Raw genomic sequence first — 24,264 nt, forward strand, 5'->3', positions numbered from 1 at the left:
TTAAAACCAAAAAGCATTTTATTACCAACCAAAAAAGGAAAAAAAAAAAGTGAACTGATTCATCGGAGAAATCAAGGTTGGACTATTTAAGTGCGTTGCAGATCTAGATCCAGAACTAGATGCAACAAAATCGAGCCCTATTTTTCCATGCAGGTTACCTTATATGATGCTTAAGCTAACAAGACCGAAGCTGAAACCAGCCCTCAAGACATTAATCATCACAATATACAACTATAGGCCCTGTGTGAGACACCAAGCTCACATGTATGTCTTGAGTTAGGATGCGTTGGAAAACAACTTTAAGGAAGGATATAAAATTCATTCTCCCAAAGTCCCAATAGAAAATGGATTAAAAAAAAAAAAAACAGACTAGAATAAATGCCAGATATTAGAATCGTATATATGTCCTTTTTTCCTAGAAAATTTCATTTTTCCCAGAAATTTCAACAAACGTCTGCATCTTAAAGGACTTTAATCTTTGGATGATAACAAACCATTTATGCTAAAATAGTCGTAAAGGACGTAAACAAAAGAGAAAACCAAAAGCAATGGAATTTTTATTTTTTTTATTTTTTCTGAAAACCGAGATTCTGAGATGGGAAGAAAAAAATGGGAAAGTGCCAAAAACTTTACATAAAACAAGCCAAAAAGAAGATTGGGGCCAACCTCAACCTTGATGCTTTTTAGCTCCAACAATGTCTCTCTCATAGTGGCCCATTGGTAGGGCTAGGGTTTTGAAGAAAAAAAATTACATAGAGAACAGAGCATAGGATGGGAAGCTGGGAAAGTAAACAAAAATAGTATAAAAAACTAGGTTTTATGCTTATGTGGATAGATGGGGGCTATTTTAAACATTAGTTTTGGAAGAAGCCCACTTTTAATATTAAGTTTTTGAGGAAGCCCATTTTGGCCCAAAACTCCACTCCTAAAGTTTGAAGGGAGCGATTCGTCAAGCTTCGCTAACACAAGTATTGAAGGATGCACGTGTACAAGGAATGGATCTCAATGTAAAAGTGTCTTATTTTAGGAAAATTCTACAGTACCCCTTTGGTACCTACCCAAAAAACAATCTTGACCATTGGATGAAAATGGTTCAATCTGGACCGTCCAATTGGTTTATGTATTTTTTAAAAATTTAAAAATATATAAAAAAAAATAAAAGCAAGTTTCCAGTCACTTGATTTCCCGCTTCTATCTTGCTTAATCTTGTCCAAAGACAAAAATTTATCTGATGGGTATTACACTTGACGCCTATTTTCGGAGAGGTGAGCTATTAGTTTGATGGGCATTACAACTTTCCTGGATTTTAGAGAGTTAAGCTTCAGGAATTTGAGGGTGTGGAGATGGAATTTTCGGGTGAAATGAATATTTACAGAGAGAGTGAGCTGAGTAGGGATTTTGAAGGAGAAATCAAAAAGAGGAGAAATCAGCAAGAAAAGAATCAGGCAGGCTTTGGCAGATCCGAAACCAATCTCCCCCTACATGCAACTCTACCTACTCTCCCAGAACAGGTACTTCACTCATCTTATGTTATATGGTAGTGATTGAAATGTCAAAAATTTCCGGCAATATTTCTGAGAAAAACTATATTTTTACCGAGTTTTTGGAAAATTTCCCAATATTTCCTACTAGTCCAAGCCACGCACAAACATGATAATTTGACCGATTCAAAAATATCAGTAAAATTTTGGTATTTTTATCGATTTTTTTGGGGAAATTTCCCTATATTTCCTACCGGTCCAGGCCGCGCACAAGGATACAAAATCTGTCCAATTTTTTTTAAAAAAACAAAATATACTATTTGGTAATCTGGTCATGATTTGTAGGCAAAGGTTGTGTTTTTCAACCTGGCTAAAAAATCGTGGATTTAGGGTTCATGAAATTTAAATCGAATGGCACAAAAGCAAAAAGACCCCTCAAACAGATCCAAAAATGGGGGATGGATTTTGTTGAGAATCAAATGGGTATTGAAAAAAAAAAATGATAACATGATTAGATTAGTACCTGCGAGGATTGAGAGTGGCTGGAGTTGGAGCCTTTTTAGGCATTCTTGGTCTGGAGGCTTTTTAGGGATTCTCGGTCTGGAGTGAGAAGAGGCCGGAGCTGGAGCCTTTTTAGGCATTCTTGGTCTGGAGGCTTTTTAGGGATTCCTGGTCTGGAGTGAGAAGAGGCCTTCTTGACGCCCAGCCCTAGTGTGAGAGGTAGTTAAAATAGGGCATTTTAGGAATTTATCTTTGTATATAAATAATTAATAATTATCCATTTATATTTTGTTTAAATCATTACCATTAGTAATTATCCATTTACATTTTGATTAAATCTTTACCATTGAACTTTCGAATTTTATTACTGATATTTTATGAATTAAAATTAATTTGATAAGATAAATTATTAATAATTTTAATTATTTAAATACATTAATGTTAATAGAAAAAATTGTTATCACATATTTTTAATAAAATTTTAGAAATTAAATATCAAATAAAATATTTTATATAAATAATTTTATTTTTCATTTAAAATATAATAAAATTCTAGACTTTTGAGTGTTAGAAATAATAATACAACATGGATTTGAACCTAAATCTCAAATAAAATATTTTATATAAATTGAACTTTTGAATTTTATTACCGATATTTTGTGAATTAAAATTAATTTGATAAGATAAATTATTAATAATTTTAATTATTTAAATACATTAATGTTAATAAAAAATGTTATCACATATTTTTAATAAAATTTTAGAAATTAAATATCAAATAAAATATTTTATATAAATTAATTTTATTTTTCATTTAAAATATAATAAAATTCTAGACTTTTAAGTGTTAGAAATAATAATGCAACATGGATTTGAACCTAAATCTCAAATAAAATATTTTATATAAATTAATTTTATTTTTCATTTAAAATGTAATAAAATTCTAAACTTTTGAACCTTTTAGTGTTAGAAATAATAATGCAACATGAATTTGAACCTAAATCTCAAATAAAATATTTTATATAAATTAATTTTATTTTTCATTTAAAATGTAATAAAATTTTAGTCTTTTAAACCTTTTAGTGTTAGAAATAATAATGCAACATGGATTTGAACCTAAATCTCAAATAAAATATTTTATAGAAATTAATTTTATTTTTCATTTAGAATGTAATAAAATTTTAGACTTTTGAACCTTTTAGTGTTAGAAATAATAATGCAACATGGATTCGAACCTAAATCTCAAATAAAGTACCTTGATATGATATAAAATACCATTTATTAGTGTTATATTGTTTATTTGAAATTATGAATGTTGACTTGTGTATAAAATAATAATAAAAATTTGAGGGACAATAAAAGACATTTTGTTTTTATAATTGTGTGTTTCTAATTAAAATTTCATTTGTTCAAATATTTAATTAAAGTATGAGTATATGTTACTCATTAAAATTAAATTAAATTCTTTTGATCAGGTGCAAAATGGTACGATTGAGGAGAACTAGGAAATTACTAAGGGGTAGTGGACCTTGGCCGTGTTTGGATACAATCTTGAACTACAAAAGGGACTCTAGCCATTCTACAAATGAACATGTGGATCATGTGGCTAATATGTTCAAACATTTTGAAGAGGAATATATCTTAGAGTCAAACCGTAAAATGCATATTCTACAAATGTCATTAACAGAACCTGAGAAAAAAGTTCTTGAAAATATATGGGAATCCATTCAAGAAGGGCCTCATGGTTTCACAAATAGGTCTTTTGATGACCTAGTAGCTATTTTCAAGGAACACTGGGAAACATGCTTCGTGAAGAATGTCATCAGACGAACAACAGTGCTTTCTATTTCTTCTAACTTGCGAAATGCAAGATTTTCAAATTCTAGTAGGTATAAAAATCTTAGAGGGTTATGGTTATTGAAAACAACTTCTAGAGTTATAGAAGACACTGTGTATAATCCTAACATTGTTTCTTTTAGTTTCAAGGGAGAAGATTAGTTTTCCTTCTATTTATTACATTTTTTTATGTTTTGTACATAACATGTAAATAATTGATATGCCAGACATGACATGTATATTTATCTTGTTGATGTGGCATCTCTCACAAAAAAATTCTTTAGCTCGCATAACGTTGTTAAGTTGTATGCAAGATGATCTTATGATTGAGTATGAGGTATATCAAACTTCTCATGAAATGTGGGAAGCGTTAAAAGAAAAGTATGGTGGACTTTCAGCTACGAAGCTTAGAGGATTTGTAATGAAATTTGGAAATTACAAAATGCGACTAAACCATACAATGAAACAAGATCCTAAGGAGATGAAAAGAATGATAAAAGAGCTTAAAACATTTGGACATTATTATATTTTAAAAAATTATAAATTAATTGATATAATTTTAAAAAATGCCTTTTTGCTATGCTATATAAAAAAGATAAGATAAAATAAAAAAAAGATTTAAAGTAAATAAATTATTTTTATTTGATAATTTAAATTTATTTTAATTAGTTTAACTCATCGATCTAATGATTAAATAATGATTAATATTTTTTTTTTAAAAAAACTCTATTTTGTTACAAATATTTTCAAACTCATTGTTGTCAAATTCAAAACTTAATTCTTATCGGTATGCTCACTATGTTGCAGGCTACACAGTTGCTTAATATAAGAGGAGTTTATCTTATTTTGAGTAGTCTTACTGCATCTTGACTTAGAAAGCCAAATATGTAAGATTTTATATTTGTCACTTAATTATTTGAATATAGTACATAGTTTTAATTAGTTGTAAATTACATTCATAATGCTGTGTTTTAAACAGGAGCAAACAATCATTTGAGGAGAATGATCCCCCTTCAAACCCAAAACTTCCTATGGGTTCATGGCTTTATTATTTGTAAGAATATATATACATATATAGTTAATTCATTTTGGATATTTATTCATATGTTGAAAATATAATCATTTTTATGTGATGTTTTTTGCAGTCAAGAACAAGTACTCGCAAGAAAAAAAGATAACAAGGAATTGATAATAAATCATGATGTAAGAAAAGAAATGAATATTTGCATAATATGTTTTTTAGTCAACTTTTATACTCTATATGATAACTAACTAATTTAATATTACAGTTGCGAAAAGAGATTGGGAAAAAGTGGCAATCCCTTTCAAATGGAGAAAAAAAAGAGTTCTTAGAGAAGTCTAAAAAATGCCCTCATGAATATATAAAACAAAAGGGTCGAAACTCAAAAAATGCATCAAAGGTAAGAAATTCGAAATTTATGTTTTTAAATTATGATAATATTTTCTTTCAATTTAAAATATATATGCTTATGTATATTTATGACTTCCAGTCGTATCTTCACACGCGTTGTTCGCCTGATCGGGTGTATAAACTACTTCAACACTTGCAACCTAATCAAAAGGCCGTCATACAAGAAATAGGGTTTGGAGGTATTTTAGGATTGCGATGTACTAAACTTGATCATAGTTTATGTCATTGGTTGGTAGAGAATTTTGACACTCTTTCATGCACATTAAGTGTGCATAACACTTCCATTAAATTATCCCCAATGGTGTTGAGTTAATTTTGGGCTTGAAGGCTAAGGGAGTGGAGGTAGATATAGAGAGATGCACAAGTAAACGGAATGATTTATACAACATGTATTGTGATGGGAAGGGAAAATTGTCATTGTTGATGTTAGAAAACCAAATACGGCAAGAAAAGAAATGTGGGGATGAATTTAAAATTCGTTTTGTATTATTTGTTTTGGGTGCCTTGTTATGTCCAACGATGAAAGTTAGTGTCAAGCCTTCCTTCCTCCATCTCCTTCAAGACACCGCATCAATAAAGAAGATAAATTGGGCTCAAATAGTATTCTTCTTCCTTGTACGAGGCATAAACGACTTTAAATCCAAGAAACGAAGCAGTGGGATTTCTGGATGTTTATTTTTTTCTAATGGTAATACACTTTTAACAAAGTTGATATATTCTGATATTTTTAACAATAATAGATTTGTGATATATTCAACTCTATAATTATTTTGGAATTTATTTCTTGCAGATTTTCTACCTAGACCACATTTCCACAAAGAAGGGTATGAACTTACGTTTTAATGCATCTAGCCCTCGTATAAATGAATGGGGAGATGATGAGGTTTCTAGGATGAAACGTAAAATCAAAACACTTGGAGGTTATGATGATTCAAAGGTAAGATACATTTACTAACTGAAAAGCTTATTTGTTTATGTGATGTTGCAATTATAATAAAGTTTATGGATAAATTATAGGTCACGATATGGATTATAAAAATTGGGCAAAGTGTGGATATAGAGCAAAATAATGGTGCGGAAATTGAAAATGATGAAAAAATGAAGGTGGTTGAGAAAGATGAGAGAACAAGTGATCATAAAGATAATGATATGAGAAATGTAGAAGATGGTGATAAACAAGATGCAAAAGTTCATGAACAACAAGAAGAAGGGCATAAGGTACTTTTTCATACTATATTTATATACATTAGTTTATTCATCTCAAACTTTTTTTTTCATGATATTGGAAATTTTTATTTGTTACTAGGTTAAAGAAAAAAGTTTGATGGGTATGGAGGAAGCTTTTGAGAAGTTGAAAAAATTTGTGCTACAAACAAATGTTTCTAATATGGATGAAAGTTGTAAAGAATCAACTTTTAGAGAATTTGAAGAAAAATATATGGAATTGAAACGTTTGTTTTTTCCTATGAGCAATGTTGTCGTAGAAGAGAGATTGAGTGAGAATGACTCATGTGGTGACATGGAGTTACATGTTTCTCCCATTGCCAACAATCAATGTCACGATGAAAAGGTATTTGCATATTATGAAGACCTAGTTTTTTACAAAGTTCTAATATATATATATATACACTAATGTTCAAATACATGATAGGTTAATGTTGATGTTCCATATGTTGAAAAACAAGAAGAACAACTAAGTTCATTGGTGGTGCTCCCACGTCAATTGAAGAAAACACGATCAACAATGGAACGCAAGCCTAGTAAATTCAAGGTGTCACCCTACATTCATCAATCCAATAAGATGCCAAAGCCTAAGAGATTCCCAAGCATAGTTGTTGGATCACAAAAGGTATTAAAGGTAATATGTTACTTCATTATGTAGTATTTTTTAAATACTTAATAATATAGTGAACGATAACTAATGTTTGTTAGAGATGTTTTCAATATAAATAATATCCATGTCCATTTTGCCAAACGTGGAGGATTCACATTCCTTGAGTACACTTGAGTCTCTAGTTGTTGCTTATGTGTTTGATGTTTCATTGGACAAAAGGTGTGTAAACCAATTATTTTGACTATACTTTATGTATGTCATGTTTTAAAAGTTATACTTATTAAATATCTTATATTTTGCAGTGAACTTCTTGTTAATTTTCAATATGAGCATGCAAGTCGAGCAGAATTCTTGACTTTAGTGCCTAGACAAGAATTACTCGATGTGGTGAGTAATATAAGGATAAACCCAATTCTTATTAATTCTATTACATAATTAACATTGTTAACTTTTTTTGTGTTACCAAGATGTTCACACATATTATCAAACACATGGATGAAATGAATGATTGCATTAAGGTACATATTTGAAGTTGGATTCATATCATAGTTGTAAATAATTATCAATGCTAAAATGTGTGTTTTGTTTAGATATACATCCTGATGCACGATACATGTCCGGATCATTGGTATTTGTGTGTTATAAATCTTCATTAACAAAATATTCATATATTGGATTCATTATCATCAATAAAAAGGGATGACATGCGAACTTCATTTGTGAGAACTATGGTATGTCTTATATTTTAATGAATTTTATTACTTTTTAATGTTAGTTGTTAAATAGCATGTTTTATTTTGCTAAAAGATATAACGATATGAATATTAGGTTGAAGAGTGTGCACATTTTTTTAATTTCAATGGGCATCTAAAGAATTTATCAAGTGTTCCCATTGAAAGACCTACATGGGTAGATGTGCAAGTCAATGGGTAAGCAAGCATAATTGTTTCTTCAAATATAATGTGTTCAAGATAATATTTCTATGTACTAACTAGATAAATGTTTACTCATTATTTGTTAGGTGGGATTGTGGAGTCCATGTCATTAATCATATGTGAAGATCCGATTTCATGGACTCAAGTTCAACCCCTTCCCATTGGGACTCTACAGCTATAACACACAAATTGGCAATCGAATTACTTCTTGATGATGAAAATGGTGAGAAAGCTATAATATTAGATAAAGTTCAGAATCATGCAAAAATAAAGAGAAGAAGAGTATAGAAAACAATCAAGAGTTGATTTTTTTTTTGTACATAATTTTTTGCATTGTAGTACAACTCATTGGTTATGATATGTAGAACTTGCTCTCGAAATTCCGGATGTAAAGTGGTTCATGGTGACCTACATTGAAAATATTTACAGTTATACATAATATTTTGAAAGAAAATCCATATGATTAAATACTAAATGTTAAGGAACTTCTGTCAATATATAAATATATGATATGTGGTGTAAATAATTTATTCTATGACTCTTACTTGGTTTGTGAAGTAATTCGGTGGATGTAACCCGAACCATGAATCATTTAAGCTTGTTTCTGGACCATTCTGAAATGTGCCAAGTGTTGTCTGTAATATGATTTAATTTTTCAATTACTCTAATAAGTAATATTTTTCACATCATAATAAAAATTACTTAAAAAATGTTAAACTTACATTTTGAGAAAATTCATTTGTCCCGTGTCTTGATCCACCTTCCATGTTGTGATTTAGTAATGAAGGCATGTCCCCCTGTATTAATATAAAGAATTCAATTTTTTATTTCAACCAATTTAACCAAATAAAAATAACTATAAAGTGAATAATTAATGAATTTAGTGAATGTGTGTTTGAACATACCATATCTTCAATTGAATATTCAATGTTGAAAAATGCATTGTGAGTGTTGACGAACTCTGGGCATTTTCGAACAGTGTGTCCTACTTTCTTACGTTTCCCACAATGCCTTGGTTCCTTAAATTTGTCTTTTAAGTTACCCGGATTACCTTTCGTCTTCACAATGATAGGATCTCGAACATGGTGTTTTGTAGCTTTCAAATCTTCTCGTTCACTTTCTTCCACTAAATTTTTACAAAGTTCTTCCATTTGACAAGTGAGTCTTTGTATTTCACAGCTAGCCTCTTTAAAAGCTTTTTCTGATTGAGATGCGAAATAAGACATCCGTGAGCACATAGAGTTGAGTGCACCATATCGTATGATGTTAGTCGCATCACCTTGACTTTCATTGTCATGATGAACTTGGACCGTTTTCTTTGCTAACTTAGACCATCTTTTCATAATACAAGTCTCAGGTATTTCTTCAAGGTGTTCCATCTTCATTACAACAATCATGTGGGGACATGGAAAACCAACTGATTCAAACATCATACAAGTACATTTCATAGACCGATCACTATTACCATAACATACTTTCCAAATCTTGTCAGGGCTTCTAAACTTGGTCAATGTATGGACAAGATAACCTCCATGATTTTCTGTACTGACAGGGAAAAACAATTATGCATTCTTCATCTCATCCCTAAATTTTAGAAAAGATTGCCTTGTGAAAACAGTTCCTGCATATTTCTCAAGTGCATAGAGTTTGGTTGTTAGAACAGCTGAAGAATGGTGTGTCTCAAACTCTGCCTTTGCCTCATTATGACAAATACGTGAGAGTGCTCTATCAAAATGCTTGACAAACTCAAACAGCTTCAAACGAGCTTTAAGGAAACGATTCAAGTATGCATTCATGCTATCACACCTTTGTGTGCTTTTCATACCAGCAAATAAATGCCCCCTTAATAAGCCTCTGCCCATCTAGAACGCTTAGCATATATATCTGTCACCCACTTATGTCCATGAAGATTAAGCATTTCCAACATGTCATTCCATGCACATTCAAATTCTTCAACGGTGCCTTCCATGAACATGCACTTAGAAAAATGATTAGTAAAATCTTTGACATGGACATTAGTGAATGCATTGCGTTGAATATGCCAAGCACATAATCGATGACAAGAGTTTGGAAATATCCTCTTGATGGCTTTACGCATTGCTTTATCCCCATCAGTAATAATAGAAAGAGGCTTCTTGTTATTCATTGCATCCAAAAAAGTCTCCAAGACCCAAGTATAAGTGCTAACACTCTCATCTACCAATAATGCACATCCAAACACTATAGTTTGATGGTGATGGTTAATGCAACTAGTATGACCAACGGTTTTTTATAAGCATTAGTTCAATAAGTTGTATCAAATGCTAACACATCTCCAAAACAACTGTAATCCAATTTACTAGTAGAATCTGCCCAAAACAGGTTTGCTAGACGGTTGTCTTCATCAACATTGTACTTGTAATAAAATGATGGATCCATTTCAGACTTTCCACACAAATACGCTAGAGCACCCTCTGCATCACCATCTCTTAGATGAACTCTACGATCAGCATCAACATGGTTATATAGATCTTTTTTTGTGAAGCCAACATTTTTATATCCACCTGATTGTTGCACCATGTAATCCATAATTTGGCTAGTTCTCATGCCAACACCTCGCATTGCATTCAATTGAGCTTTATCTGCATTTTTAATGACCCTATGGGATCGAAGGAATTGGACATTTTTTTTGTTCCACCAAAGGATGATTATGATCAGCCATAAACTCTTTCACAACCCACTTGTTCATTTGTTTATTAAACCCAATCTGAAATGTTGCCTCACAACCAACTCAAGTTACTGCCTTAGGTTCTCGTTTTCGATTTTCATTCTCTAAACACACTCTATGTCGATATCCTTCTTTTGAACAAACCCACTTACGAGATACTATATTTTGATTTTTATCTCGTTTCACATCATCCTTTCTAACACTGAATTCGGTAACTTTAGCAAATAAATTATAAAATTCTTCTGCCTCCTCTACTGAGCTAAACTCCATCTTCCATACATTTTCAACAGTTAAATCATTAAAAATCTTGTCTGAAACTAGAATGGCCTCTTCATCAGACTCAGTTTTAACAATGCTATCATATTGGTAATCAAAGTCTTCATCGTTCAAATCAATGATAAATTCCTTTCCTTTGCCTTTGTCCATTGTATCTATGAAGAAACTAAAATATAAAAGATAGAGTAGTTAGAAAATTACATTATCTAGTTTGTATCCTCTCTTAGAAAGTTCGTACCCACTCTTAGAAAGTTCATACCCTCTCTTAGAAATTTCATACCCGGTCTTAGAAAGTTCGTATCCTCTTTTAGAAAATTCGTACCCTCTCTTAGAAAGTTCGTACCCGGTCTTAGAAAGTTCGTACCCTCTCTTAGAAAGTTCATACCCGGTCTTAGAAAGTTCGTACCATCTCTTAGAAAGTTCGTACCCACTTTTAGAAAGTTCGTACCCTCTCTTAGAAAGTTCGTATCCTCTCTTAGAAAGTTCGTACACACTCTTAGAAAGTTCGTACCCACTCTTAGAAAGTTCGTATCCGGTCTTAGAAAGTTCGTACCATCTCTTCGAAAGTTTGTATCCGGTCTTAGAAAGTTCGTACCATCTCTTAGAAAGTTCGTACCCTCTCTTAGAAAGTTCGTACCCGGTCTTAGAAAGTTTGTACCCTCTCTTAGAAAGTTCGTACACTCTTGATTACTACTCAAAAAGTGCTATTTGATAGCCTTTTAATTAATCCTTTTAAACACTTTTGAGTAGTAGTTAGTGCCTTTTAACCCAATTAGCATGTTAAGGCCCCTTTCAATCAATTCTAATCAAAAAGTGTAAGTTTTGGTGTTTTTGTTAGTATTTTGATCACCAAAGCATTGTGAGATTGAGGAGAGTTATATGGAATCCTTGGCAAGCAATGGGAAGCTCAGAGGCATGAAGAATCACAACCTTGAAGCTCTTATGCCATAAGCAAAGTGGAAATGCAAAAGGGGAAGCAAAGAGGATTCAGCCGTGGAGCACTCTTGATGACAGTCACTGCAGCTAATTTTGGAGCCCTTCCCGAAGTCCATTTCCTGCATACAATATGTCATTTGAAAGCTTGGGAAGTCAACAATCCAATGCCTCAAACCGTGTGCAATTTGGATCTGAAATGAGGAAGCTACAGCCGTTGGAAGATAACTGCTCCAAGCTGAAGGAAGAAAGACTTCAGTAAAGTGCTGCGAAATCAGCACTTTTGTTGCGGAATGGTTTCGCAGCCTTTTGTACAGTGCTATGGAGTTCCCCTGAAGCTTCACGCCGCGATGGAAGCCAAACAGCTCAAGTTGGAAGTTCACTTTGCAAAGGTGTTGAAGCAGCTGGCTGCTATGAAGGAATTTCGCAGCTCCTCTTGTGCACCTGCGAAATTTCGCAGACCTCATCTTTCACCTGCGAAGTGGTCCTTAGTGCTTCCTGATATTTGTAACCGACTCTTGGAGATATTTTTTATTAGATTTTTGTTGCCTAAATGCCTAAATTCTCCTTGTAAGTCACCAATGATAGTTTTCCTTAGCTTTTAAGTTGGGAATTTGGCAAAATATCAGGGTAATAGCTATCATTGTGATTTTTGGTATAAAAGGGAGCCCGAGGAGCCTGTTCTGAGTGTTCTGGCTGTTGAACTTTTTGTAAATTCCAAAGAAAGAAATACAAAGAGCTTTAGCTCTTGACTACCTTACCTTCTCACTTCGTATTTTAATATTTTTACCAAGTTATGCACTCTCTGAGGAGCTTTCCCCAGAGAATGAGTAGCTAAGCTTTTTAGTTCCTTGGAGTTAAGGTTGCCGGGAAAGGTTCCAAGTGCATTAATCAGAAGCTTTGTGGTTTCAGCTATGAATGAAGAGTAAGTGTGTCCCGTGAATGGTTTCTAATGTTTTTAGTTAACTTAAAACACCTTGGAGTCACCTGGGTCAACACTTGGTAAGGCAAGTGATCTCTAACCGTAGAGATGCACTAGTTTACCCCTTGCGAGCCTTTGGTAGGTGACTTGAAGGTAGGATTTTCTAGAATAGCCAACACTTGGTAAGCTTTTGGACTCCTAGGAGACATCCATTAGTTACCTCTTGCGAGCTTTTGACGGGTAATCCAAGGTTAAAGATCACCTTGAATGGTAAAGGCTAGTGAGAGGCTCAAACCATTGCAAGTTGTATCAGTGAGAGAATTAAAGCTGAAATCCAATTGAGGGATGCATTTATGCAGCACCTGTTAGAGAATTGACTTTATGTTAATTCTCTAATGTGAGGAATTGAACCAAGTGACCGGAGCTATGCTTTTGCATGAGGAACCTCCCCTGTATACCTGAATCTCCAAGGAATGCTTTTCTTCTTAAGTTATTTTCATCACTTGTTGTGTTGTTAATTTAAGTCCAAACCTTTTTCAACCAAAGTTTGTGTTTTATTTCTTAAGCTAATCTTGAAATGAAACAACACCAATTCACTTTGAATTGGTATCATTTTTTACTTGAGTGTCCTTCCCAGTGGAACGATCCTAGAGCCACTATGCTATAGTAGCTTTGTATTTGCTACCCTAGTTCATGGTGTTATAGGTTATAAATATTGTTGATTACTCTCGCCATCAAGGAGCACCAGCTGGACATGAACCAGCTGAGACACCAATTAGGCATGAATCAACTCTCTTACAAAGTTCGTACCCTCTCTTAGAAAGTTCGTACCCAATCTTAGAAAGTTTGTACCATCTCTTAGAAAGTTCGTACCCTCTTAGAAAGTTCGTACCCGGTTTTAGAAAGTTCGTACCATCTCTTAGAAAGTTCCTACCCTCTCTTGGAAAGTTCGTACCCACTCTTAGAAATTTCGTACCCTCTCTTAGAAAGTTCGTACACTTTCTTAGAAAGTTCGTATTTTCCTTTAGAAAGTTCGTACCCGGTCTTAGAAAGTTCGTACCCTCTCTTAGAAAGTTCGTACCCTCTCTTAGAAAGTTTGTACCCTGTCTTAGAAAGTTCGTACCATTTATTAAAAAGTTCGTACCCACTCTTAGAAAGTCCGTACCCGGTCTTACAAAGTTCGTACCTTCTCTTAGAAAGTTTTTACCCTGTCTTAGAAAGTTCGTATCCTTTCTTAGAAAGTTCGTACCCTCTATTAGAAAGTTCGTACCCACTCTTAAAAATTTTGTACCCTCTCTTATAAAGTTCGTACCCTCTCTTAGAAAGTTCATACCCATTCTTATAAAAGTTCGTACCATCTCTTAGAAATTTCGTACCCTTTCTTAGAAAGTTCGTATCCGGTCTTAGAAAGTTCGTACCCTCTCTTAGAAAGTTCGTACCCACTTTTAGAAAGTTCGTACCCTCTCTTAGAAAGTTCGTACCCACTCTTAGATGAACTCTACAATCAGCATCAACATAGTTATATAGATCTTTTTTTGTGAAGTCAACATTGTTATATCCACCTAATTGTTGCACCATGTAATCCATAATTTGGCTAGTTCCCATGCCAACACCTCGCATTGCATTCAATTGAGCCTTATCTGCATTTTTAATGACCCTATGGGATCAAAGGAATTGGATATTTTTTGTTCCACCAAAGGATGATTATGATCAGTCATAAACTCTTTCACAACCCACTTGTTTATTTGTTTGTTAAACCCAATCCGAAATGTTGCCTCACAACCAACTTGAGTTATTGCCTTAGGTTCTCATTTTCGATTTTCATTCTCTAAACACACTCTATGTCGATATCCTTCTTTCGAGCAAACCCACTTACGAGATACTATATTTTGATTTTTATCTCATTTCACATCATCCTTTCTAACACTAAATCCGATAACTTTAGCAAATAAATTATAAAATTCTTCTGCCTCCTCTACTGAACTAAACTCCATCTTCCATACATCTTTAATAGTTAATCATTAAAAATCTTTTTCGAAACTAGAATGGCCTCTTCATCAAACTCAATTTTAATAATGCTATCATATTGGTAATCAAAGTCTTCATCGTTCAAATCAATGATAAATTCCTTTCCTTTGCCTTTGTCCATCGTTTTTATGAAGAAACTGAAATATAAAAGATATAGTAGTTAGAAAATTACATTATCTAGTTCGTACCTATCTTAGAAAGTTCGTACCTTCTTAGAAAGTTTGTACCATCTCTTAGAAAGTTCGTACCATCTCTTAGAAAGTTCGTACCCTCTCTTAGAAAGTTCGTACCCACTCTTAGAAATTTCGTACACTCTCTTAGAAAGTTCGTACCCTCTCTTAGAAAGTTCGTACCCTCTCTTAGAAAGTTTGTACCCTCCCTTAGAAAGTTCGTGCCCTCTCTTAGAAAGTTCGTACCCGGTCTTAGAAAGTTCGTACCCTCTCTTAGAAAGTTCGTACCCACTCTTAGAAAGTCCGTACCCTCTCTTAGAAAGTTCGTATCCAGTCTTAGAAAGTCCGTACTCACTCTTTGAAAGTTCGTACTCACTCTTAGAAAGTTCGTACACTCTCTTAGAAAGTTCGTATCCTCTCTTAGAAAGTTCATACCCAGTCTTAGAAAGTCCGTACTCTCTCTTAGAAAGTTCGTACACTGTCTTAGAAAGTTCGTACCCACTCTTAGAAAGTTCGTACCCGGTCTTAGAAAGTTCGTACCCTTTCTTAGAAAGTTCGTACACTGTCTTAGAAAGTTCGTACCCTTCCTTAGAAAGTTCGTACCCTCTATTAGAAAGTTCGTACCCACTCTTAGAAAGTTTGTACCCACTCTTAAAAATTTCGTACCCTCTCTTAGAAAGTTCGTACCCTCTTTTAGAAAGTTCGTACCCATTCTTAGAAAGTTCGTACCATCTCTTAGAAATTTCGTACCCTCTCTTAGAAAGTTTCACATTTCGTTTTTGATGATGGTTTGTGCAGGTGAGACTGAATGAACTAATTCTCATGGAGTCGAAATGTGCGAAGAAAGTTCATACCCACTCTTAGAAATTTCGTACATTTTCTTAGAAAGTTTGTACCATCTCTTAGAAAGTTCGTACCCTGTCTTAGAAAGTTCGTACCCTCTCTTAGAAAGTTTGTACCCTCTCTTAGAAAGTTCGTACCCTCTCTTACAAAATATTGATGACAATTTCATAACAAATTACTAAATGCTCTCAATTTGATTAAAAATAACTCAGAACAAAAAAATTAAAAAATCTAGATATTATAAATCATTACATATTTAAATGTCATTTAACATGACATTTCTACCTACAATAGTTATATGTAAATGAAAAAAAAAATAAATCAAATGTTACCTTTTAACACTTGTAATCACTTGACATCCTTCAAGACATATAAAGCTTCATCTTCAAATTTAATCTATGAACAAAAAAAAAATTATATAAAAATATTAATAACAATTTGATAACAAAATTTTATAATAAACTCATATAAAATCCGTTATTTAACATCACATTTCTTCCTACAACAATTATATTTGGATAAAAAAATATCAAAAATTACCTTTGACACTTGTAATCACTTGAAATCCTTCATCTTCTTCATATAATACAAATTTTAAATTTTCTCTCTCAAAAAGTTTTGAACTTGATCTTGAAATTTGATTCATCAAAATACATCTTACATATTTTGTAATTTGATAGTTGAAATTATTTAATTTTCATATTAAATTACTATCATTTTTTTATATATATGAATAATGAGAGTATAAGAGTAGTAGGTAAGATTTTCTTTTTTTAGATAGAGTTAGGTAATGCATTAAATAACAAATTATATTTGATATTTAATAATAAATTATAAAAAAGTTGTAATATTTAGATATATATGAAATGCATGTGATTATTTCTCACCAACAAGTCATCTTTACCGATTTGATAAATTTTTATAAATTTTTTAATGATATGTACTTTACACATGTCATATTTTTATTGGGGTCAAATGTGGGTAGATACCCCCAAAATGAAGAGTGGGTACCATAGAACAACCCCTTATTTTATCTACAAAAGGTGTCAAAGGGACAAACACGAGGAATGAGCCCCCAAATAAAGCTTGTCCTATCCCATTAGTAGGAAAAAGCTTTGTCGCTGGCCAGCTACACAACCCTTGACACACCTTAGGCTAACCAATAGTAAGGCGTAATGTGATCCCGAGCATCTGGCCTCTTGACATGTCAACTCCCAAGGGAAAATTCAGCCTCACTAACCAACTAAAATCTGGGAAATTTCACCTATAAAAATAAAGGCAAAGCACAATGCCAGAGACAAGTTCCTTTTGGGAAAAAGAAGGGATATCCTTCCTGAAAGAGCGTGTCAATGACTAAAGGCCCAAGAACCAGAAGGGGTTATTTGTAAATGGGTCATGTAAATACATGACATGCAAACTCAATTAAATCCTTTTGTCTCTTTTTCATGTTCTTTGATGATGATCACATTATGCTATTGGCACTCCACATATGCTACATGCACGTTTCGTTCTATGCATTCATTTCCAAGTTAAATTGAGTGCATGAAGCATAAACGAGAGAGTGCCCCATTTGTCAACTATTGTTCTAAAGCACTCACTCAAATTAGTTTGATGTTGTTAGGTTGGTGTGGAATTAGTTTTATTCTCCATTAAAAAAAAAAGGTTCATGGATTCTGAAATATATATGTGCAGTTAGGATTTTTTCTTTCTTTCTTTTTATCTATCGTAATATTGGGTGTTTATTTAAATCAATCTTGCATAGTTATAGTCTAGATGTAGTACATTCCTGGTGTTTTTCTTGCAAAATCATTTGAGTAAGTAGAAGTTTAGACAAATTAGCTAGAGGTTTATAACATGATACAATAATCTACTAGAAATTCACAAGTTTAAAGTATCTAAATGTGTGTTGTATCTATTCTCTAACTACAATACTTCCAATCATTTCTGGAATGACATGCAAATGGGTCCACCTTGGGTCATTGTGGGGCAAATATGGACACAGACCCTAGTCCTAGCAATGTAAAGATGCTAATTAGAATAACTAAGGAAATGCTGAAGTAGAAGAATGTTGAATCAATGTCCTTTGGAGGTAAAATGATAGGAGAGCATGGCAATTTCAAAACACCCGATTGGTTTGCTGGTGAGCTTGTACTAGAGCATCAGATGAGTTGTCAAATAGCTCCCATTATTGCATTCAAGCAAGCTACCCCCAAATCCACCTAGGCCAATAGTACCCAAAAGAAAAAGGTAAGTTTTTCATTGCTATTTCAATGTCATTTTATTTTAATTATATAAATTGATCGAGAAAACATGCCATACACAAAGCTTGAATCCACCCTTGCTTCATTATCCTAGGCAACCTTCTTTCCTTGTATATTAAAGGCTCGGTCCACGATGGTGGTCCACCATGGACCGTCAATGACCCAATGTTGAGCTTGAGATGTTCAAAAGTATGAAAATGTTGCAGTTAATATTGAAAGGGTGAAACTTGTTTAATTTCCATGATATTTATCATTTTTCAATTGCTAGATGTGGAGCAGAGCATAAACATTTTGTGGTTTCTTCAAGCAATTAATAGGTGAAGATTATGTCAGAGCAATTCTATTGTCAACATATTTTTTCTCCATATGGTTCCCTATTTCCCTACATATGTTGTAAACTTTGCTTTCCTAATTGACAGTAGACATGATATTAGGAAAGGATTCAAGAGACTAAAATGTTGCACACTTCTTTTGGTCATGTTAATTAATTTAAATAATTTTTTGACCTATTATATGATTAATTTATATGGTTAGTGATGGCCTTCCAATAATTTAAGTTATTTATATGCATTAAAAATTTTAAAAACCAAATAACTTCCATCACAAATTAGATTTAGGGATTAAAATTAATTTTTGCCACAAACTTTAATTTTCAATTAATGATCTTTCATTATGAAATTAGTTTCACAATTAAAAGTGATGTTTAACTAAAAATTTACTTTACCATGATATTTAGTCATAAATTTATTTTCATGGTTGAAAGTAATTTTTTGTCATAAATTATTTTTTCTAGGAGAAATTTTTTGTCAGAGATTATTTTTTATGGTTAAAATAAATTTTTACCAAAGAATTTATTTTCATCATTAACGATAATTACTCATGGGCTTGTACCCACAAAGGTGCCAATTTTTTTTCTTTTTATGTTTTATGGCTAAAACCTATATTTATTGTAGTGAGCTTTCACTCCTCTTGTTCAACTAGCATGCGCAAAATCTACCTTCCTTACGTGAAATTCAAACTACTCAAAATTTGCCATTATACCTTACTACTTCATTTGGGACAATCATGCCAAATTTGACTTGATTACTCAAAGTTGTCATTCTTTCTCTTTTCAACACTTTTTTGCAATTTTCAATATTCTTTCTTCCATGAGCAATTAAAGACATCATTCACATTTGAAATCATTTCACAAGTTACAAAAAATGGTTAGCAATTATTTTAAGACCAACAATGTGTGAGTTGAGTATTTTAGACATAATTATTACTTAAAAAATGTGAAATATACATCAATTAATGCCAATAATATGCACTTTTTGGTTAATAAAAAATCGTTTTCTTCTCATGTGAACTAGTATGAAACATGAACAACTTCTTGATCAACAAAAGAACATACCATCAAAATAGAGTATGGTTGAAAGAGATGGTAGTTTCCTTAAGAAAAAAAAAATCTAATCTTTGTTGTACAGTTTAGACATGTGAACAAATGAAGAGGTATACCTTAGGTAGATTCCATTTTTTTGTTGCAAATGATTAGCTCTTACACATATTTTACTTTCTTAAGCAAAAGGTAGAGCGAGAGATGAAGAGAGAGAAAGATGAGGGTCCTATTAAGCAATTGTTTTTTAAAATAGTTTTCTTTTTTTATAGAATAGAATAATAATAAAAAAAAAACAAGAAAACATGTTTGACAATTAAAAAATAGAAAATAATTTTTTATTTTTAAAAATAGGAAACCGTGTGTTTTCAAAGAATATTTTTTAATTGTTTTTTAAAGGTGTTATAAAAAATAATTATACAGATATGAAGAATGATTAAAATTAAAGCACTACGTATAAAAGTTGTTTTAAAAATATGGAAAACAAGTTAAAAATATTTCAAATTCCTCAAAGAATTTTTGTTCTATAAAATATTAGAGAATAATTTTAAAACACTTTTTTGAGAACTGTTTTGAAAATACTTCCCAAATAGGGTAAAAACAATTTGGGTTTTTCTCTAGGTTAGAAAAGAAAGATGGCTATTTTTAAAAATGACTAAAAAAAGGAGTTCATCTTCTTAACTAAAAAGCGGTCATCCTTCTTTATTTGAATCATTTCCATGTCTAAGTAGAAACAATGACCGTCATTGTTTACCTCTTTTGTGGAAGTGAACTCTTTATATGTGAATATAAATAAAACTTGCAATCATAGGAATTTATGCATTTTCAACACTAAACCATTGACTCGTATCATTGAATTTTTTTGGATCGATTGAAAAAAGGATAACAATTTTTGTTGGTGGGTTATGCTTATGTCGTGGCAAAGCTCACACTTTTAGCTAAATAACTCAACCTAAACATGACAAATAATACTCGAGTTAAAAGCATAAATCCAAATACGACGTAATTATACAAATTAACGAAAAAACAACATTTTTATTAAATGAGTTGTACAAATTGACATGAATGAGATCTAAACACAATCATACTCAATTCAAATCCATTAATATCACATTGAATTTGAGTGAGTTGTACAAATTGACATGAATGAGATCTAAACACAATCATACTCAATTCAAACTCACTAATATCACATTGAATTTGAGTCGTATTGATGAATCGTATCAAACTTTACCTCTCCTAAAGTTTTCGTACTACTAAAGTGGACTTTTTTTTAATATATATAACATTATTACAACAAAATATTGTTAAAATAATAAACATCCAAAAATATTTATAATATTATGACACTTTAAACCTAGGATGCCTCATCACATACATTATAACATAATTTTTAGAAGAGACAACATTAAATAATTTTTTTTTAATAATCCTAATGGATTTGGTTTTTCAAAAGATTATGTCGAAGTGAAAAACAAAAGAAAAAAAAATCCAAAAATATCCTCCTCTTATTTTCCAAGTGAGGTGTGATACAAATTATTTTGTGAATTTTTTAAAATATATTTTTTTATTTTTACTTTGATATTCTTCTCTACTTAGCCCTCGTCAAAATTTCTTATGCAATAAATTGGCTCCTCCAAAAAGAAAAAAAATAATTTAAAATGAAAGAACAAGGAACAAAAGGAAAACCAAAAATAATGTCCTCTTAAGATTGAAAATTGGAGTAATTACATGTCCCAAAGGAACTGAACCGAAATCATGGCTTGGCCGGCCCGAGACTAAGATGCAAATCTAAGCCCAAGCCCTTTTCCAAACGTGGCCCATCATCACCTCTTCTCAGCCACTCCGGCACAACGCCGGCGTGGGCCTGAACTTCACGATACAGCGTGGCCCTCACAGGAGTTTCCCTCTCGTAGCCGGCATATGCATCCGGCGCTGCCTCGCTGCCGCATTTAATCATGAAGCCACGCTGCGGCGCGCGGAAAGATGGCGCTGCGCCGGCGCGTGGCATGTAAGCCCAAGGAAACGATTGTGGTGGCGCGGAAGGCGGTGCAAAAAGATGCGGCGGCGGCATGAACGCTGATACCATCGGGTTTCGGATGAAAGAATCAGGAAAGCTCCGAGCAGATGCTTGCAATTTGGCACGCTTCAGCTGCTGTCTTTCCTTCTTGTGAGCGTTCTGATGACCACCTAAAGCTTGAGAGTTGGCGAACTCACGGCAACAGTACTGACACTCATATCTCCGGCCATCGGCCTGAAAAATCTCCGATTCCGGAGACGATGGAGATTTTCCCGATTCCAACTCCTCAACTTCTGAAATGTTGAAGCCAAACAGCTTCAAACCCATGGTAGCATTATTTGGTTTTGTTTGACAATGGATATCAGCCATTAACACAGAAAAAAAGAGTACTATTAGTTACCAGAGGTTAGAAAGAGTAGAGAGCAGAGAGGTGGAAATGAATGATGATTTTGCTGTCTTTTTATAAGATTACACCACACTCTGCACAGTATAAACATGACATAAAGATTAATTGCGTGGGTTGGAGAGAGAGAGAGAGAGTAGATAGCGAAGATCCCAAAGGAGGAGAAAGCAAGTGTCGAGCAGGAAGACTTGTGAGGAATACAGAATACTATATTCCAGCTAGTGATGTGCTATGATTTTATTTTGCATGGACTAGTTTAGGTGAGCCTTCTACCACATAAGCTGACAAAGATGCTTGTCTGCATTCAAGTCAATTTGAATTTTGTTCTTATTTTTTACGATTTAGATCGTATATATTGGTAACTGTAGGAATGTGATTGAATGGAAAGCTTTATGAAAGCCATGTGGAGGATGTTGTGTCTTTTCGAAAAAATTTTAATGCTAACACAGGCCGACATTTTGGTAGCCTTCTATGGTCTTAATTAGCTGGATTTTCCTAAAACCCATAAATCAGTGTCACTTCCTCAAAACCGACTAGGGGTCAGTCCATATTTTCCATGGTGACAAACAGTCAACAAATGGGAAAGAATCTGGTGTCACTTCTGCTACACCATGCAATCTCATGAGAGAATGAGTAACAAAGGTGTTATGTGTTGGATTGACTTTTTTCTTAATGGGTTATTTCATGCTCTCCAGAACACTGAAGTATGCGAGGTTCATGTGCCAAATAGTGCACTTGGTCATGTGCCAAATAGTTCTATGAAAAACATGGGTTAAGAAACTTCAATGAAAGGCCTTGATATTTCTAAAGCTTACTGGTCAAAATATTAAGTGATCGACCACAATTTTTAAATATATGTCACATAATACATCCATAATGGTCGACAGATTTCCAAGCTTACATCATATGTATATACTGACCACATGTTACCAATCATCAAATTCCAAGTTCCTCTTGTCAAATTGTCAATGTAAAAGTCTTATGTAGCTTTTGAAGGACAGAAAAAGAAGCCTCCACATGGAGAAGTTAGGTGCTTTTTTCATGCCAAGTGACCACCTAAAGTGGAGTGGTTTTTGAATGTTTCAGTGTTAAATGCATAACGTGACATTTGATCCTGAATAATCGTATGGCATGATTGCGTAAATTACGTTATGCCTATTGTTTGTTTATTAGAGAAAAATCTTTGCAGATCTTACTAACTCCCATGTGATAGGTCCAAAGTCAATATCTCGCCTTCATTCAAGCCGTTTCGTACAATTTAATATGCTTTGTTCTATTGACAAGTCCCAACATGAGAGATGGCTCCAACTTTATATTAGGATCATATATGATTGGAATGATGACACTCTTTAAAGAGAATCCTTGTACCTCCACGCTTCCAAATGTTTGAATGAAGCTTCCCTAATGTAATTGTTCCCAAAGCTTCAAACTTGTCCCATCTTGTCTCCTCTTTTTTTCCTAGCCATGACATACTTTCCTTTTAATCATAGTCTTCTTCTTATAAGAATCCAAATGATAAAACGGATGCATGGTATACAATGCATGATGGGTCGAGAAATAATGATGCTAAATGTACCATATTCAGACACATTGATGTATAATTGATTACAACTTAGAAGAATATGAAGGCTTCCAAAACTTAGAGAATGGACCAAATCATGTGCATTGTTGTTTGTAAATTATAATGCATTTTGGTAATAATTTTAAGAAGTGTTTCCAATTTTGGTTCAAAATTTTTATCTTTTCAATTAATATCAGAACATAAATACTTTCTAAAATCACTGTTAAAATCACTTTTAATCTCTTCTTTTACAACTATATAGACTCATAGGTCCGAAAAGGCTTTACATCATCAAGTTAATGTGGTAGGATCGACCATATCCAAACTAGTTCTTGGACGTATATGAAAAAAAATATTCCAACTATAAAGAGGTCAGGTTGGGGAAGCAATAGATCTAAGTATTACATACGGAATCATTGAGTACTTGTATATATATATGTGTGATTAATAATGATCGCTTCCTTAAGTTTTAAGTTAATCAAACATATGACTGTTTATTGAAAATGATCTTTTCTTTTTTGATGTCTCCCACCTTCTAGTTAATTAAATAAAATAATATTGATTATAGAGGTATTTTAATCATGCCCATGATAGAGGCAGCGCAATTAATGTTATATATTAGCGCATAAGATTGCGCAAATCAATTAGGGTCCCACCAAGTTGTGCTTAGCAAAGAAAATGTACATAACATAAGAATAATTTGGGTGCACCCTTCTTATAGTAAAACAAGTGACTAGTCCTGAATC

At 32.9% G+C, this 24,264-nt stretch overlaps 1 protein-coding gene across 1 annotated transcript; it reads right to left on the minus strand.

Annotated features, from left to right (window-relative positions):
* Positions 1 to 21,217: 21,217 nt before the first annotated feature.
* LOC117931109 (zinc finger protein GIS3-like) lies at positions 21,218 to 22,069 on the minus strand. Its single transcript, XM_034851983.1, has one exon. It carries the CDS (start codon positions 21,921 to 21,923, stop codon positions 21,291 to 21,293), a length of 633 nt encoding a protein of 210 aa, XP_034707874.1. The 5' UTR covers positions 21,924 to 22,069; the 3' UTR covers positions 21,218 to 21,290.
* Between the last annotated feature and the right edge of the window lie 2,195 nt (positions 22,070 to 24,264).

Source organism: Vitis riparia, chromosome 14 (genome assembly GCF_004353265.1).
Source record: "Vitis riparia cultivar Riparia Gloire de Montpellier isolate 1030 chromosome 14, EGFV_Vit.rip_1.0, whole genome shotgun sequence".
In the NCBI taxonomy this organism is placed as follows: Eukaryota; Viridiplantae; Streptophyta; class Magnoliopsida; order Vitales; family Vitaceae; genus Vitis; species Vitis riparia.

Coding starts and splice junctions, on each gene's coding strand:
- LOC117931109 (XM_034851983.1), bottom strand. CDS start 21,923: ATGGCTGATATCCATTGTCAAACAAAACCAAATAATGCTACCATGGGT.